The sequence below is a fragment of the Pristiophorus japonicus genome, chromosome 1, assembly GCF_044704955.1.
Source record: "Pristiophorus japonicus isolate sPriJap1 chromosome 1, sPriJap1.hap1, whole genome shotgun sequence".
Lineage (NCBI taxonomy): Eukaryota > Metazoa > Chordata > Chondrichthyes > Pristiophoridae > Pristiophorus > Pristiophorus japonicus.
In genome coordinates this window covers 150,718,011-150,734,397 of record NC_091977.1, presented here as the reverse complement: position 1 = coordinate 150,734,397, position 16,387 = coordinate 150,718,011, and the positions used below count along the sequence as shown (strand labels likewise).

At 46.2% G+C, this 16,387-nt stretch overlaps 1 protein-coding gene across 1 annotated transcript in view; it reads right to left on the bottom strand.

The window, feature by feature from the left end:
* epb41l4a (erythrocyte membrane protein band 4.1 like 4A) overlaps positions 1 to 16,387 on the bottom strand; it is a 524,857-nt gene that overhangs the window by 181,087 nt on the left and 327,383 nt on the right. The window contains exon 11 of the mRNA XM_070864703.1: positions 3,734 to 3,825. Coding sequence (XP_070720804.1) covers positions 3,734 to 3,825 — 92 coding nt within the window. The remainder of the gene's footprint in view (positions 1 to 3,733; positions 3,826 to 16,387) is intronic.

Here is a 16,387-nt window from a genome sequence, read left to right as displayed (position 1 = left end):
TCTCTTTTAATACCCTGGGATGCATTTCATCAGGACCAGGGGACTTGTCTACCTTCAGTCCCATTAGCCTGTCCAGCACTACCCCCCTAGTGATAGTGATTGTCTCAAGGTTCTCCCTTTCCACATTCCTGTGGCCTGCAAATTTTGGCATGGTTTTTGTGTCTTCCACTGTGAAGACCGAAGCAAAATAATTGTTTAAGGTCTCAGCCATTTCCACATTTCCCATTATTAAATCCCCCTTTTCATCTTCTAAGGGACCAACATTTACTTTAGTCACTCTTTTCCGTTTTATATATCTGTAAAAGTTTTTACTATCTATTTTTATGTTTTGCGCAAGTTTACCTTCGTAATCTATCTTCCCTTTCTTTATTGCTTTTTTAGTCATTCTTTGCTGTTGCTTAAAATTTTCCCAATCCTCTAGTTTCTCACTAACCTTGGCCACCTTATACGCATTGGTCTTTGATTTGATACTTTCCTTTATTTCCTTGGTTATCCACGGCTGGTTATCCCTTCTCTTGCCGCCCTTCTTTTTCACTGGAATATATTTTTGTTGCGCACTATGAAAGAGCTCCTTAAAAGTCCTTCACTGTTCCTCAATTGTGCCACCGTTTAGTCCTTGTTTCCAGTCTACTTTAGCCAACTCTGCCCTCATCCCATTGTAGTCCCCTTTGTTTAAGCATAGTACGCTCGTTTCTGACACAACTTCCTTATCCTCAATCTGTATTACAAATTCAACCATATTGTGATCACTCATTCCGAGAGGATCTTTTACGAGGAGATCGTTTATTTTTCCTGTCTCATTACACAGGACCAGATCTAAGATGGCTTGCTCCCTTGTAGGTTCTGTTACATACTGTTCTAAGAAACAATCCCGTATGCATTCTATGAATTCCTCCTCCAGGCTACCCTGTGCGATTTGATTTGACCAATCGATATATAGGTTAAAATCCCCCATGACTACTGCCGTTCCTTTTTCACATGCCTCCATTATTCCCTTGATTATTGCCCGCCCCACCATGAAGTTATTATTTGGGGGCCTATAAACTACGCCGACCAGTGACTTTTTCCCCTTACTATCTCGAATCTCCACCCACAATGATTCAACATTTTGTTCATTGGAGCCAATATCATCCCTCACAACTGCCCTGATATCATCTTTTATTAACAGAGCTACCCCACCTCCTTTCCCTTCTTGCTTATCTTTCTGAATTGTCAGATATCCCTGTATGTTTAATTCCCAGTCTTGGCCACCTTGCAACCATGTTTCTGTAATGGCCACCAAATCATACCCATTTGTAATGTTTTGTGCCGTCAACTCATTTACTTTATTTCGAATGCTGCGTGCATTTAGGTGGAGTGTTTTCATCCTAGTTTTTAAACCATGATTTTTAGTTTTGACCCCTCCTGCAGCCCTTTTATATTCAGTGGCCCTTTTTGTTTCTTGCCTTTGGTTTCTCTGCCCTCCACTTTTACTCATCTCTTTTCTGTCTTTTGTTTTTGTCTCCTTTTTGTTTCCCTCTGTCTCGTTGTATTGGTTCCCATCCCCCTGCCATATTAGTTTAACTCCTCACCAACAGCACTAGCAAACACTCCCCCCTAGGACATTGGTTCCGGTCCTGCCCAAGTGCAGACCGTCCAGTTTGTACTGGTCCCACCTCCCCCAGAACCTGTTCCAATGCCCCATGAATTTGAATTCCTCCCTGCTGCACCACTGCTCAAACCACGTAGTGCTATCCTGCGATTCCTACTCTGACTAGCACATGGCACTGGTAGCAATCCCGAGATTACTACTTTTGAGGTCATACTTTTTAATTTAGCTCCTAGCTCCTTAAATTAGTCTCGTAGGACCTCATCCCTTTTTTAACCTATGTCGTTGGTACCAACGTGCACCACGACAACTGGCTGTTCTCCCTCCCTTTTTAGAATGTCCTGCACTCGCTCGGAGACATCCTTGACCCTTGCACCAGGGAGGCAACATACCATCCTGGAGTCTCGATTGCGGTCGCAGAAAGGCCTATCTATTCCCCTTATGATTGAATCCCCTATCACTATCGCTCTCCCACTCTTTTTTATGCCCTCCTGTACAACAGAGCCAGCCACGGTGCCATGAACTTGGCTGCTGCTGCTCTTCCCTGATGAGTCATCTCCCTCAACAGCACTCAAAGCAGTGTATCTGTTTTGCAGGGGGATGACCAGATGGGACCCTTCTTTGTACTACTCGTCCTGCTGGTCTTCCATTCCCTAGCTGGCTGTGGATCCTTCTCATGCGGTAAGACCAACTCACTACACGTGCCACTTATGTCATTCTCAGCATCGTGGATGCTCCAGAGTGAATCCACCCTCAGCTCCAATTCCGCAACGCGGACCGTCAGGAGATGGAGTGGATACACTTCTCACACACGTAGTTGTCAGGGACACCGGAAGTGTCCCTGAGTTCCCACATGGTACAGGAGGAGCATATCACGATATTAACGGCCAGTTTACTCACAGCCTTTCTACAAAAGGAATTGCTGGTTACTCAAAAAACATTTTCGTCCGCCCCTGCTGTCTCTGTTCCATTGCGGCTGGCCCCAATTCTGAATTTCTTCCCTCTACCCAACATTGTGGGCACCCCAGCTGCAACACTGCTGGTGCAGGTAACTGCCCACCTTATGTAAAAGCCCCGACTTCAGGAGGTTGAAGTTGGACTTCAACACCTTGGTTACGGCAGAACACACAGGTTTTCAGGCCTATGTCATCTGAGCAATTACAGCGACAAAAGCGTTCAGACATATATATTTTTTATTGACAATAAAGATATTATTGAACAAAATAAATATACAAAAACACATTCAGCCAGGAGTGAGGAAGTTAGAATAAATTCTTCAACTGTATTACTACAATCATTGTTTGCTTATCACATTTAAGGCAAACTTATGTAAAAGATTGCTCCCATTGGAACACGGGTCCACACGAGCAGGTGCCTCACTGTTCTAGATTCTCCAAATACTTTTAATTTGACAGATTTTGTGTGTTGGAGTGGGGTGTTGGGCATAGCCCTGACTAGCCAATGTTGTGTGCAGGCAATTTCTGTAGTGCTCCAAACAGATAATGCAGGATGTATGTACGCAATCACTGCCATGCAATGGAACTACAATGGCAGCAAACAGACACTACACTGTGATGCACAAGTTCACGGTTAATATTTCTGTTGCAATTATAACACCGTATCCTGAATGCCACTGTACTCCACACTTGACGTGGCGACCTCAGAAAGCTTGCATCTTTATTGAACAAAGACAGTATCGCACAACATTCCAAAAACCTTTACAAGATACTAATCCCACAGTGATTTACCAGTTACCAGTGATTTAAAAACATGGAGAAAAGGCAAATAACTCAATGTTACACTTCCCATATCTCTCCTAGTATATATGTAAATGACTTGAATAAAATAGAAGTTGATGAAATTGAGTGTGTATTTGTGGTCTCTGCACAGTGCTTGGCTACCACAAAACTACATTTCTCTTTTAGAGAGCACATAAACATTTTATTTGCAAAATGTGAGCCCTTACATAAATGTACATTAAATTACACTACACATATTCTTTTTGATGCTTTTCACCAAGATTATTATTTCGGTACAAATGAACAGCTGGCAGAGTTTTGTCACTTGGTCTATAGGGATTGTCTTGCAGAAATTAAGACCTACTTTAGTGCTCTGTTGGTTCTTCAGGAATATTAGGGTACATACCTGAAAAATGTGTGATATTCCACGCAGCATCTCCACAGATGCTTACAGGCTGCTTTGTTGGGTACCTCAAAGAAGTATGATGTTTCAGTGCACTAAAAATAAAAAAGTAAATAATGTGAAATTTAATTTATCTTTTTGGTGTTTCATATTTACCATACAAGTCTGACAATGAACAAAAAATCCCCATAAAATAAATGAAATGTTCAGATGCTACCAGTAAACAAAAATAAATGTAAATAATAGTTGTGTGCTATCTGATTGACAGGCTTGGTTGCCGTTGGATGGGAAAGGCTCCAAAAAAAGCCACAGCCAAGGAGCAGGTAAATTTAGTAGAGGTGGGGGGAAGGGATCATACAGAGGGGATAGAGCGTGTTGGGGGGTAGGGACAGGAGGGTGATGCAGGGTGATCACAGGGGGATGTGTAGAGCATGGTTTGGGGAATCAGGGTTGATCGCGGGGAAGTCAGGGATGATCGTGGGGAGATCAGCAGTCGCAGGGGGGTTCAGTAATGGCGGGGTCAGGGAATATCGCGGCGGGTCGGGGTGTTTGCGAGCGGGTCAGGTAAGCTGTCAGATTGCAGGGGATTCAGCGATAGTGGGGAAGGTGGGGGAGGGTGATAGTTCATGGAAGTGCGGGGCGGGGGTTACAGGGTAGTTGGGCCTGGAGGAAAGACTCCTGCAACTCCTGGCCCACAAGCAGTCCTGTAAAGGAACTTACTTTATGGATCCAGGCTTTCTCGCCTCCTTTTACCCGCCTGGTTTCCTGAGGCCAGGGAAACCCATAGGACAGCAATAAAAAATATTAACCTTATTAAAATTAATGCCTCCTTAAAAGGTTTCAACGGCCGACCCACCTCCCGAGAGCAGATTGGTTGTTCGCCCCTCATCCCACCTCTGTTAAAACCAGAAGTTTGCAGATTCGAGACAGGTTGGGTTCCTAATTGAAATTTTTAATATTTTTACTTCCCACCTGACCCAAACCCATCCATTGTAGGGGTTAAAACTACCGCATGTCTTGAATTTCTTTTATAATGCTTCTTTCCACTTTTTCATCAAAATAGCATCTCTGATCATCTGCTGTTTTTCTCTCAAGCACTTTACAAGATATTTAATTGATATTTCCTCTCGTGTGTGTTCTTTTAATCTTCTCACCTTCCCTTTTTTCTAATTATATACAAATGCTATTCATTCATCATTTACCAGTTCTGTTCAAGGGTCACACCCAAAACATTGGGGAAGAAATTAGACCTTGTTTCATCCATTTCACGGGCCAATTTTGGGACCAATGTCCCACGAACAAAGACGCCTGAAAGACATCCAACCTGATATTGGGTTGACCTATTTTTCAGATATCCCTGGCAGCCACCTACAACTGGACTTAGTCCCCTTACATATGTAAATGAGGGGCCTGATTTCTGTATTCGGCCCCTTCTGAGAAAATGGACATTGCTGAGCAGAGCAAGTGCTGTGTTATGTTCAGAATAACTCCACAAGACAGTATATCGTAAGCTCAAACTGTTGTGACCTTGATCTCTTTAATGTAACTCCAGAGTGAGGAAGCAGCATGGTAGACTGCCTTTTATACCTGCTTGCCCGGGGTGTGCAAGTGACCCTTGAGTCTCCCACAGGTGCGCCCCCTGGTGCCAAGTCTTACACACTAGTAAAGTTTACATACATAACATCACTCCCCCGCCCCACAAAGTCTCAGATGCAAGTTATTTACAAGTTGAGGCAATCCGAGGCTCTACGTTTCCAGGTTGATCGCCTGAGTTGAAGTCCTGGCATGGGTGAATTGGTCGGATCATTGCTGCACTGAAGCGCGGCTGGTCTGATCGGACTGTCGGACATGGTGGGTTAATCCTCGTGGTTGACCGCGAGGTCGATTGCTGATCGAGTGTGTGTTGGTGGATCAGTGATGGTAATGTCCTCTTCAAACTGTTCTTGGTTGTCAGTGAATCGCAGTTTGGTCTGATCCAAAAGCTTTCTGCACGTTAATCCATTCAAAAGTTTGACAACAAACACTCTATTCCCCTCCTTGGCTAACACAGAGCCAGCAACCCATTTGGGACCATGACCACAATTAAGAACAAACACAGGGTCCTTAACCTCAATGTCACACGATACAGCCACACGATCGTGGTACACGTTATGCAGGTGCCGTCGGGTTTCTGCATGATCATTGAGATCCGGGTGGACTAAGGAGAGCCTGGTTTTGAGTGCTCTCTTCTTAAAAATTCTGCAGGAGGAACACCAATAAGCGAGTGGGGTCGCGTCCGGTAGCTGAGTAAAATCTGAGAAAACCGGGTCTGCAGGGAATCGTCCGTCACGCGTTTCAAACCATGGGTGGCGAACATGGTCCGGAGGCTTTCAATGGTGGCAGTGGACGTATATGATGTCATTATTATATATTCAATCCATTTGGAGTAAGCATCCACTGATACTAGGAACATCTTTCCTTGAAAGGGGCCAGCAAAATCTTCGAGGACCCTGGACCACGGTTTGGAGGGCCATGACCACAGACTCAGTGGGGCCTTCTTTGGTGCATTGCTCAACTGTGTCGGTCGCTTATAAACTTTTCTATTGTATATGTAAGCACTCTAATAACGACTCCACGAGGTAACGGTATAGTACTTGAACTGTAGTGACATTAGTCCTTTATTGCAGCTCCTAGAGTAGGCACACCAAGAGGTGAGCTCCCTTTTATAGTTGGTTATCTGCAGTGTACAGGTGACCCTTAGGTCTCCAGCAGCAGCACCCTCTGGTGGTACAGGTATAGTGTATAAAGGATGAAGGTACATTCACTGGTCTAGTGTTACAATACATACATTAACATGCATACATAACAACACTCCCCCCTAAGCCTTTCCCAAGTCCTTATTGCCCTGACATGGGGAGATGATCAGTAGTGGACGGTGGGAGGTTGTGGTGAGGGTTGTGTGGGTGCCGGGTGTGATCCATGTGTTCATGGCTGCACACATCCATTTCCCCCTCCCCATATATAGACCATGTGGGTGTCACTGTTGGAGGATTTCGCAGTGGTGGAGCAAGTCCATGTTGTTATGGGTAAGGTAGATACATTGTAGAATGGGTAGGTGGTGGCGTTTAGTGGTGGGCAGGGCCACAGGGTGGTGTGGCCTCCTTGTCCTCCATTGGTGGTGGAAGTCTGGTCATCCCAGGTTCCGCCGGGAAAGCTGGAGGGTACTGGCCTCTTGCTGCCGGTGCTGACCCTGGTGGCCAGGGTGGGTAGGGCCGATCTGGGGCAGGTTGCCAGTGGTGGTGGCTGTGTTTCCCATTGACCGCTATCCCTGCAGTGGGTATGCTCCCATTGGGTGTGTGTGAACCCTTCCTGGGGCATCACATTGGTCCCGGAAGCGCAGGTTACATGATCAGGTAGTCCGCTGGACCTGGGTGTTTACCACGGGAGGGTTACCTTTGGCATTGTCAGTATACATGTAGAACCTGGAATAATTTCTCATTCTCTCATTAGCATACATGATACATTGGCTCCGATCGCAACTAGCTACTTCGACATTGTTATACTTCTTTACACTTTCACATTTGTCACTTACAATGCTTTCTTTTGTGCTATCAGTGTCTCTGTGCAAGGTTACATTAGGATACCTGTCTTTGTTGGTTACATTTCTCACGTTAGCATTACTGGCATCACTGTTCAACAGTACAAACTTGTCACTTACATCACTTTTTGAAGCATTCGTTACATTTCTCCCATTAGCATTTCCGGCATCACCATTCAACAGTACATTTATATACCTGCATTCATTAATTACATTTTTATCCTTAATATCACCAGAATCGCTGTGCCAAGAGTGGAACTGTTCCTTTAATTGTTCGGGGTTGCCGGTCTCCTTTAAGAGGGCCTTGCAATCATTACCCCAATCCGGTTCACCATTCGGTGACACGTGTTGCTCCCTCAACGCTGCCCCTCATGATCTGGTCGCGGCCATCTTGATTCCAAGTGCTTCGCCTCGTGGTGCAGGCGCCATCTTCCCCGTCTCCACAAGGTAGGCTGCGGTGATCCTTTTCTCCCCAGGTTCTGCCACGGACGCCGGGAATCTACCTTCTGCGTCGATCTTCTTCCCTCGGAGTCCTGCCACTGGAGCCCGGAAGGTGTGGAATGGTCGTTCAGGTTGGGTTATCGCGCCGTTGAGTTGTGCAGTCTGTCGTCGCCGAGCAGTCGAGTCGGACGGGAGGATTTTCAGCTGCTGCGAAGGATCCAAGTTTCGGGCCACGTAGGATGTCGATCGCCGGGGCCCGGAGGCCTTCGTCGCTCCGACAGATTTGGATTTGCTTCATTCATCATCTTCCCAGCAGCGTTGGACCATCACCGGCAATGATCCACAGGGGAAGCTTGTGCATCGCGCCGCCATGGGATACCTGGACCTCTACGCTGCCAACAACTGGGATGGTGCCTTTTGTGTACGTGAGCAGCTTTGCTTGGATTGGGGACATTTTGGGTCATTTGGCCGGATTGTCCCAGAGTTTCTCAAAGGCCGCCTGATTCATCAATGATTGGCTTGCCCCTGTGTCGATCTCCATCGAGACTGGAACCCCTTTGATTTCTACTTCCATTTTCCATGGGGAACACTCGGTGGAGCAGGTTATATATTCCGTACTCCTCTTCCAGGGGCTGAGCAGCTTCATCTTCATCAGTGCTGGAGCCCAGGTGTTCGGCCAACTCTTCAGCGATTCATTTTTCTACACATTCGTTGAAGGTGACCTTTAGTGTTGCAGCCTTTGCAGGTATAGCCTTTGTATCGGCACTGGTGGGCCCTGTGGTTTCCAACAGCGCCAACACGGGGCTAGCTGGTTGGCCCCATGTGGCAGACTCAAGGTTGCGGGACTCGGGGCAGCAGTCTTGTCTCTGAAAGTCGCCATTCGGTTCACTGTACTCGTCGGGTTAGAGACCTGGGTGTGAGTCATCATCCGTTTGGAGTCGCAGACCGAAATCACGAAGGCCTGGCTCACTTTGATTGCCTTCTGCAGGGTGACCATAGTGTCCGCAGAGAGCAGCTTGTGGGGGAGGCCCGCGTGGCCGATTCCAATAACGGAGATGTCCCTTAGTGCTTTGGTGAGGTGGTCGTGAAAATCACACGGTGCAGCCAATCTTCTCAGATCTGCAGCGTATTTAGCAATTTCTTGGCCTTCGGACCGCTGGTGGATGTAGAACCGGTGTCTGGCTGTGAGGATGGTCTCTTTAGGTTCGAGTTATTCTTGTATTAAAATTAAGAGCTCCGCATGGGTCTTGGCTGTCGTCTTTGCTGGAGCTAGCAGGTCCCTGACGAGGCCATGGTTAGTGGGTCCACAACTGCTGAGCAGGATGGCTCTGCGCTTGTTCGCCAGCGAGATCGGTGAGTCCCCAGCCAGGTCGTTCGCAATGAAAAAGTGTTCTAGCCTTTCCACAAAGGCATCCCAATCTTCCCCCACCAAATTCTTGAAAGTTGCTTAGGTTAGACATATTGTGCGTGAAAATTCGTAACCTCATCACCAGTGGTTATATATGTAAGCACTCTAATAATGACTCCACGATTATAGTACTTGAACTGTAATGACCTTAAATCTTTATTGCAGCTCCTAGAGTAGGGACACCGAGGTGAGCTCCCTTTTATACTTGGTTACCTGCAGTATACAGGTGACCCTTAGGTCTCCAGCAGCAGCACCCTCTGGTGGTGCAGGGACAGTGTATACAGGGTGAAGGTACATTCAGTGGTCTAGTGTTACAGTACATACATTAACATGCATTCGTAACAGTTTCCCTGCCTTTTTTTGGCAAAACTACATGATTCCCCCATATGAGACAATCCGAATGGATGGACATTTCATCCTTGCATCGGTAAAATGGCTTAATTTCGTCTTGCATTTCTCCGGTAATCTCTGACCAGCTCCCATTTAGGACGCAGCTTTTTACTAGTGATAGCACAGGGTCCTGGCTAGTCCAGGTCCTGATCTGGCAAGCCGTGACGGGTGATCCCTCGCTCTCAAAAGCATCCATTACAAGAAGCAAGTCTGCAGGTTGCGCCATTTCCACCCCGGTGGTGGGCAATGGTAGCCGACTGAGGGCATCAGCAAAGTTCTCCGTGCCTGGTCTGTGGCGGATTACATAGTCATACGCAGATAACGCTAGTGCCCATCTTTGGATGTGGGACGAAGCATTGGTGTTAATACCTTTCCTTTCTCAGAACCGCGAAATGAGCAGTTCGTGGTCGGTTTCGAGCTCAAACCGGAGTCCAAGTAGGTATTGGTGCATTTTCTTAACCCAATATACGCATGCTAATGCTTCTTTCTCAACCATACTGTAGGCTCTTTCAGCCTTGGATAAACTTCTGGATGCATATGCAACCGGTTGCAGTGTGCCTGACACATTTGCTTGCTGTAACACACAACCGACCCCATACGAAGATGCACCATAAGCTGGTACTAAACATTTACACGAGTCATACAATACAAGTAACTTGTTAGATCATAGCAGGTTTCTGGCCTTATTAAAGGCTGTCTCTTGAGATTTACCCCAAACCCAGTCATCACCCTTGAATAGCAATGAATGCAAAGGTTCCAGCAAAGTGCTCAACCCCACTAGAAAGTTATCAAAATAGTTGAGGAGTCCCAGGAACGAACTCAGCTCCATCACATTCTATGGTCTGGGTGCACTCTTGATGGCCTCCGTCTTGGAGTCCATGGGTCTGATGCTGTCCGCCGCAATCTTTCTCCCCAGAAAATTGACCTCTGGTGCCAGGAAAACACACTTGGAGCATTTCAGCCCGAGTCCCACTCTGTCCAGTCGCTTTAGAACCTCTTCCAGGTTGTGCAAGTGTTCAGTGGTGTTGCGGCCAGTGATCAAGATGTCATCTTGAAACACCACTGTGCATGGAACCGATTTCAGCAGACTCTCCATGTTCCTCTGGAAGATGGCCGCAGCCGTGCGAATCTCAAAAGGGCATCTGTGGTATATGAACAGTCCTTTGTGTGTGTTGATGCATGTCAATTTTTTCGAAGCTTCAGCCAGCTCCTGTGTCATGTAAGCAGAGGTTAGATCCAGCTTGGTGAACGACTTCCACCCTGCTAGCATTGCGAACAGGTCATCCGCTTTGGGTAGTGGGTACTAGTCCTGTAAGGAGGCTCGGTTGATCGTTACCTTATGGTCCCCGCAGATTCTGACGGTCCCATCGCTTTTCAGCACCGGAACAACTGGACTGGCCTACTCGCTGAACTTGACTGGCGATATGATCGCCTCTCGTTGAAGTCTGTCCAGCTCGATCTTGACTTTCTCTCGCATCATATATGGACCCTTGTGATGAACGGGTCGTAGGAAGAAAGGACATTAGCTTGGATGATGTGGAATCTGTATGGGTAGAGCTGCGGAATACCAAAAGGGCAGAAAAGGCTAGTGGGAGTTGTGTACAGACCACCAAACAGTAGTAGTGAGGTTGGGGATGGCATCAAACAAGAAATTATGCATGCGTGCAATAAAGGTACAGCAGTTATCGTGGGCAACTTTAATCTACATATAGATTGGGTTAACCAAGTTGGTAGCAATGCGGTGGAGGAGGATTTCCTGGAGTGTATTAGGGATGGCTTTCCAGACCAATATGTCGAGAAAACAACTAGAGAGCTGGCCATCCTAGACTGGGTATTGTGTAATGAGAGAGAGGACTAATTAGCAATCTCGTTGTGCGAAGCCCCCTGGGGAAGAGTGACCATAAGATGGTAGAATTCTTTATTAAGATGGAGATCGACAGTGTTAATTCAGAGACTAGGGTCCTGAACTGAAGGAAAGGTAACCTCGTTCATATGAGACGTGAATTGGCTAGGATAGACTGGCAAATGATACTTAAAGCGTTGACAGTGGATAGGCAATGGCAGACATTTATAGATTACATGGATGAACGTCAAAAATTGTACATCCCTGTCCGGAGTAAAAATAAAAAGCAGAAGGTAGCTCAACCGTGGCTAACAAGGGAAATTAGGGATAGTGTTAAAGCCAAGGAAGAGGCATATAAATTGGTGCGAAAAAGCAGCAAACCTGAGGACTGGGAGAAATTTAGAGGAGGACAAAGGGTCTAATTAGGAGGGGGGAGAAAAAGGTATGGGAGGAAGCTTGCAGGGAACATAAAAACTGACTGCAAAAGCTTACATAGAAACATAGAAAATAGGTGCAGGAGTAGGCCATTTGGCCCTTTGAGCCTGCACCACCATTCAATTAGAACATGGCTCATCATTCACCTCAGTACCCCTTTCCTGCTTTCTCTCCATACCCCTTGATCCCTTTAGCCATAAGGGCCATATCTAACTCCCTCTTGAATATATCTGTGGTAGGGAATTCCACAAGTTAACAACTCTCTGAGTGAAGAAGTTTCTCCTCATCTCAGTCCCAAATGGCTTACCCCTTATCTTTAGACTATGTCCCCTGGTTCTGCACTTCCCCAACATCGGGAACATTCTTCCTGCATCTAACCTGTCCAGTCCCGTTAGAATTTTATATGTTTCTATGAGATCCCCTCTCATCCTTCTAAACTCCAATGAATACAGGCCCAGTCGATATAGTCTCTCCTCATATGTCAGTCCTGCCATCCCGGGAATCAGTCTGGTGAACCTTCGCTGCACTCCCTCAATAGCAAGAACGTCCTTCCTCAGATTAGGAGACCAAAACTGAACACAATATTCCAGGTGAGGCCTCACTAAGGCCCTGTACAACTGCAGTAAGATCTCCCTGCTCCTGTACTCAAATCCCCTAGCTATGCAGGCCAACATACCATTTACCTTCTTCACCACCTGCTGAACCTGCATGCCAACTTTCACCGACTGATGTACCATGACACTCAGGTCTCGCTGCACCTCCCCTTTTCCTAATCTGCCGCTATTCAGATAATATTCTGAGTTCGTGTTTTTGCCACCAAAGTGGATAACCTAACATTTATCCACATTACACTGCATCTGCCACATGTTTGCCCACTCACCTAACCTGTCCAAGTCACCCTGCAGCCTTTTAGCATCCTCCTCGCAGCTCACACTGCCACCCAGCTTAGTGTCATCTGCAAACTTGAAGATATTACACTCAATTCCCTCATCTAAATCATTAATGTATAATGTAAATAGCTGGGGTCCCAGCACTGAGCCCTGCGATACCCCACTAGTCACTGCCTGCCATTCTGAAAAGGACCTGTTTATCCCGATTCTCTGCTTCCTGTCTGCCAACCAGTTCTCTATCCACGTCAGTACATTACCCCCAATACCATATGCTTTAATTTTACACACCAATCTCTTGTGTGGGACCTTGTCAAAAGCCTTTTGAAAATGCAAATACACCACATTCACTGGTTCTCCCTTGTCCACTCTACTAGTTACATCCTCAAAAAATTCTAGAAGATTTGTCAAGCAGGATTTCCCTTTCATAAATCCATGCTGACTTGGACCGATCCCGTCACTGCTTTCCAAATGTGCTGCTATTTCATCTTTAACAATTGATTCCAACATTTTCCCCACTACTGATGTCAGGCTAACCGGTCTATAATTACCTGTTTTCTCTCTCCCTCCTTTCTTAAAAAGTGGTGTTACATTAGCTACCCTCCAGTCCATAGGAACCAATCCAGAGTCGATAGACTGTTGGAAAATGTTCACCAATGCATCCACTATTTCTAGGGCTACCTCCTTAAGTATGCAGACTATCAGGCCCCGGGGATTTATCGGCCTTCAATCCCATCAATTTCCCCAACACAATTTCCCGCCTAATAAGGATTTCCTTCAGTTCCCCCTTCTCACTACACCCTCAGTTCCCTAGTATTTCCGGAAGGTTATTTGTGTCCTCTGTCGTGAAGACAGAACCAAAGTATTTGTTTAACTGGTCCGCCATTTCTTTGTTCCCCATTATAAATTCACCTGAATCTGACTGCAAGGGACCTACGTTTGTTTTCACTAATCTTTTTCTCTTCACATATCTGTAGAAGCTTCTGCGGTCAGTTTTTATGTTCCCAGCAAGCTTCCTCTCCTACTCTATTTTCCCCCTCCTAATTAAACCCTTTGTCTTCCTCTGCTGTATTACAAAATTCTCCCAGTCCTCAGGTTTTCTGCTTTTTCTGGCCAATTTATATGCCTCTTCTTTGAATTTAACACTATCCTTAATTTCCCTTGTGAGAAAGCTTCTATAGATATGTGAAGAGAAAAGGATTAGTGAAGACCAACGTAGGTCCTTTGCAGACAGAATCAGGTAAATTTATAATGGGGAACAAAGAAATGGTAGACCAACTGAGCAAATACTTTGGATCTGTCTTCACTAAGCAAGACACAGATAACCTTCTGGAAATACTAGGGGTTCGAGGATGTAGCGAAAAGGAGGAACTGAAGGAAATCCTTATTAGTCAGGAAATTGTGTTCGGGAAATTGATGGGATTGAAGGCCGATAAATCCCCAGGGCCTGATAAGCTGCATCCCAGAGTACTTAAGGAATGGCCCTAGAAATAGTAGATGCATTGATGATCATTTTTCAAAATTCTTTTGACTCTGGATCAGTTCCTATGGACTGGAGGGTAGCTAATCTAGCACCACTTTTTAAAAAAGGAGGGAGAGAGAAAACGGGTAATTATAGTTACGGTTAGCCTGACATCGGTGGTGGGGAAAATGTTGGAATCAATTATTAAAGATGAAATAGCAGCGCATTTGGAAAGCAGTGACAGGATCGGTCGAAATCAGCATGGATTTATGAAAGGGAAATCATGCTTGACAAATCTTCTAGAATTTTTTGAGAATGTAACTGGTAGAGTGGACAAGGGAGAACCAGTGGATGTGGTGTACTTGGATTTTCAGAAGGCTTTTGACAAGGTCCCACACAAGAGATTGGTGTGTAAAATTAAGGCACATGGTACTGGGGGTAATGTATTGACATGGATAGAGAACTGATTGGCAGGCAGGAAGCAGAGAGTCGGAATAAACAGGTCCTTTTCAGAATGGCAGGCAGTGACCAGTGGGGTGCCGCAGGGTTCAGTGCTGGGACCCCAGCTATTTACAATATACATCAATGATTTAGATGAAGGAATTGAATGTAATATCTTCAAGTTTTCAGATGACACTAAACTGGGTGGCTGTGAGGAGGATGCTAAGAGACTGCAGGGGGACTTGGACAGTTAGGTGAGTGGGCAAATGCATGGCAGATGCAGTATAATGTGAATAAATGTGAGGTTATCCACTTTGGTGGCAAAAACACGAAGGCAGCATATTATCTGAATGGTGACAGATTAGGAAAAGGGGAGGTGCAACGAGACCTGGGTGCCATGGTACATCAGTCATTGAAGTTTGGCATGCAGGCACAGCAGGCAGTAAAGTAGGCAAATGGCACGTTGGCCTTCATAGCTAGAGGATTTGAGTATAGGAGCAGGGAGGTCTTACTGCAGTTGTACAGAGCCTTGGTGAGGCCACACCTGGATTATTGTGTTCAGTTTTGTTTTTTGCTAATCTGAGGAAGGATGTTCTTGCTATTAAGGGAGTACAGCGAAGGTTCACCAGACTGATTCCCGGGATGGCAGGACTGACATATGAGGAGAGACTGGGTCAACTGGGCCTGTATTCACTGGAGTTTAGAAGTGACGGGATCTCATAGAAACATATAAAATTCTGATGGGACTGGACAGGTTAGAGGCAGGAAGAATATTCTCATTGCTGGGGATTTCCAGAACCAGGGGTCACAGTCTAAGGATAAGGGGTAAGCCATTTAGGACCGAGATGAGGAGAAACTTCTTCACTCAGAGAGTTGTTCACCTCTGGAATTCTCTACCACAGAGAGTTGTTGATGCCAGTTCATTAGATATATTCAAAAGGGAGTTAGATATGGCCCTCACGGCTAAAGGGATCAAGGGGTATGGAGAGAAAGCAGGAAAGGGGTAATGAGGTTGAATGATCAGCCATGATCTTGTTGAATGGCGGTGCAGGCTCGAAGGGCCGAATGGCCTACTCCTGCACCTAATTTCTATGTTTCTATCAGGGACTAGATGGATCTGCACTTTGGCACCTGTGAAGTTGCCGATGCCTGGCTCGAATAATGACGGGAATTTGTTTAGCACTTGGGTGCACGAAGCGCCATCCACCGAAGATAGTGCTTTGATGTCGTCCCAGTTCCATCGGATCTTTCCTAGCCAGCTTCTGCTGAACAGCGTTGGGCCATCGCCTGGTACAATCCATAGTGATAAATCATGCACAGCTCCATCGTACGATACCTTCACTGCCGCACTGCCAATGACTGGTATGAGCTCTTTGGTGTAAGTGCGCAGCTTGGTGTGAACCGAGCTTAGTTTTGGCCTTTGTGCCTTGTTGCCCCACTGTTTCTCAAAAGCCTTCTGGCTCATAATTGACTGACTCGCCCCCGTGTCCAATTCCATGTAAACTGGAATGCCGTTTATTTTGATTTTCAACATTATCGGAGGGCTTTTGGTGGCGAAGGTGTGTATCCCATACCCTTCCTCTTCAGCCTCGGGTTGAGTTGCCTCTCTTACTCGTTCAGCGTGATCCGCGCCGGATCGGTCATCTTCTGCCAACTCTGCCATGTGGTGAGTTGCAGCACATGTGCACATTCGCTGGAGGTGTCCCTTTGTTCCGCAGCCTTTGCACACGTAGTGCTTGAATCAACATTAATGGGCCCGATGATTACCTCCCC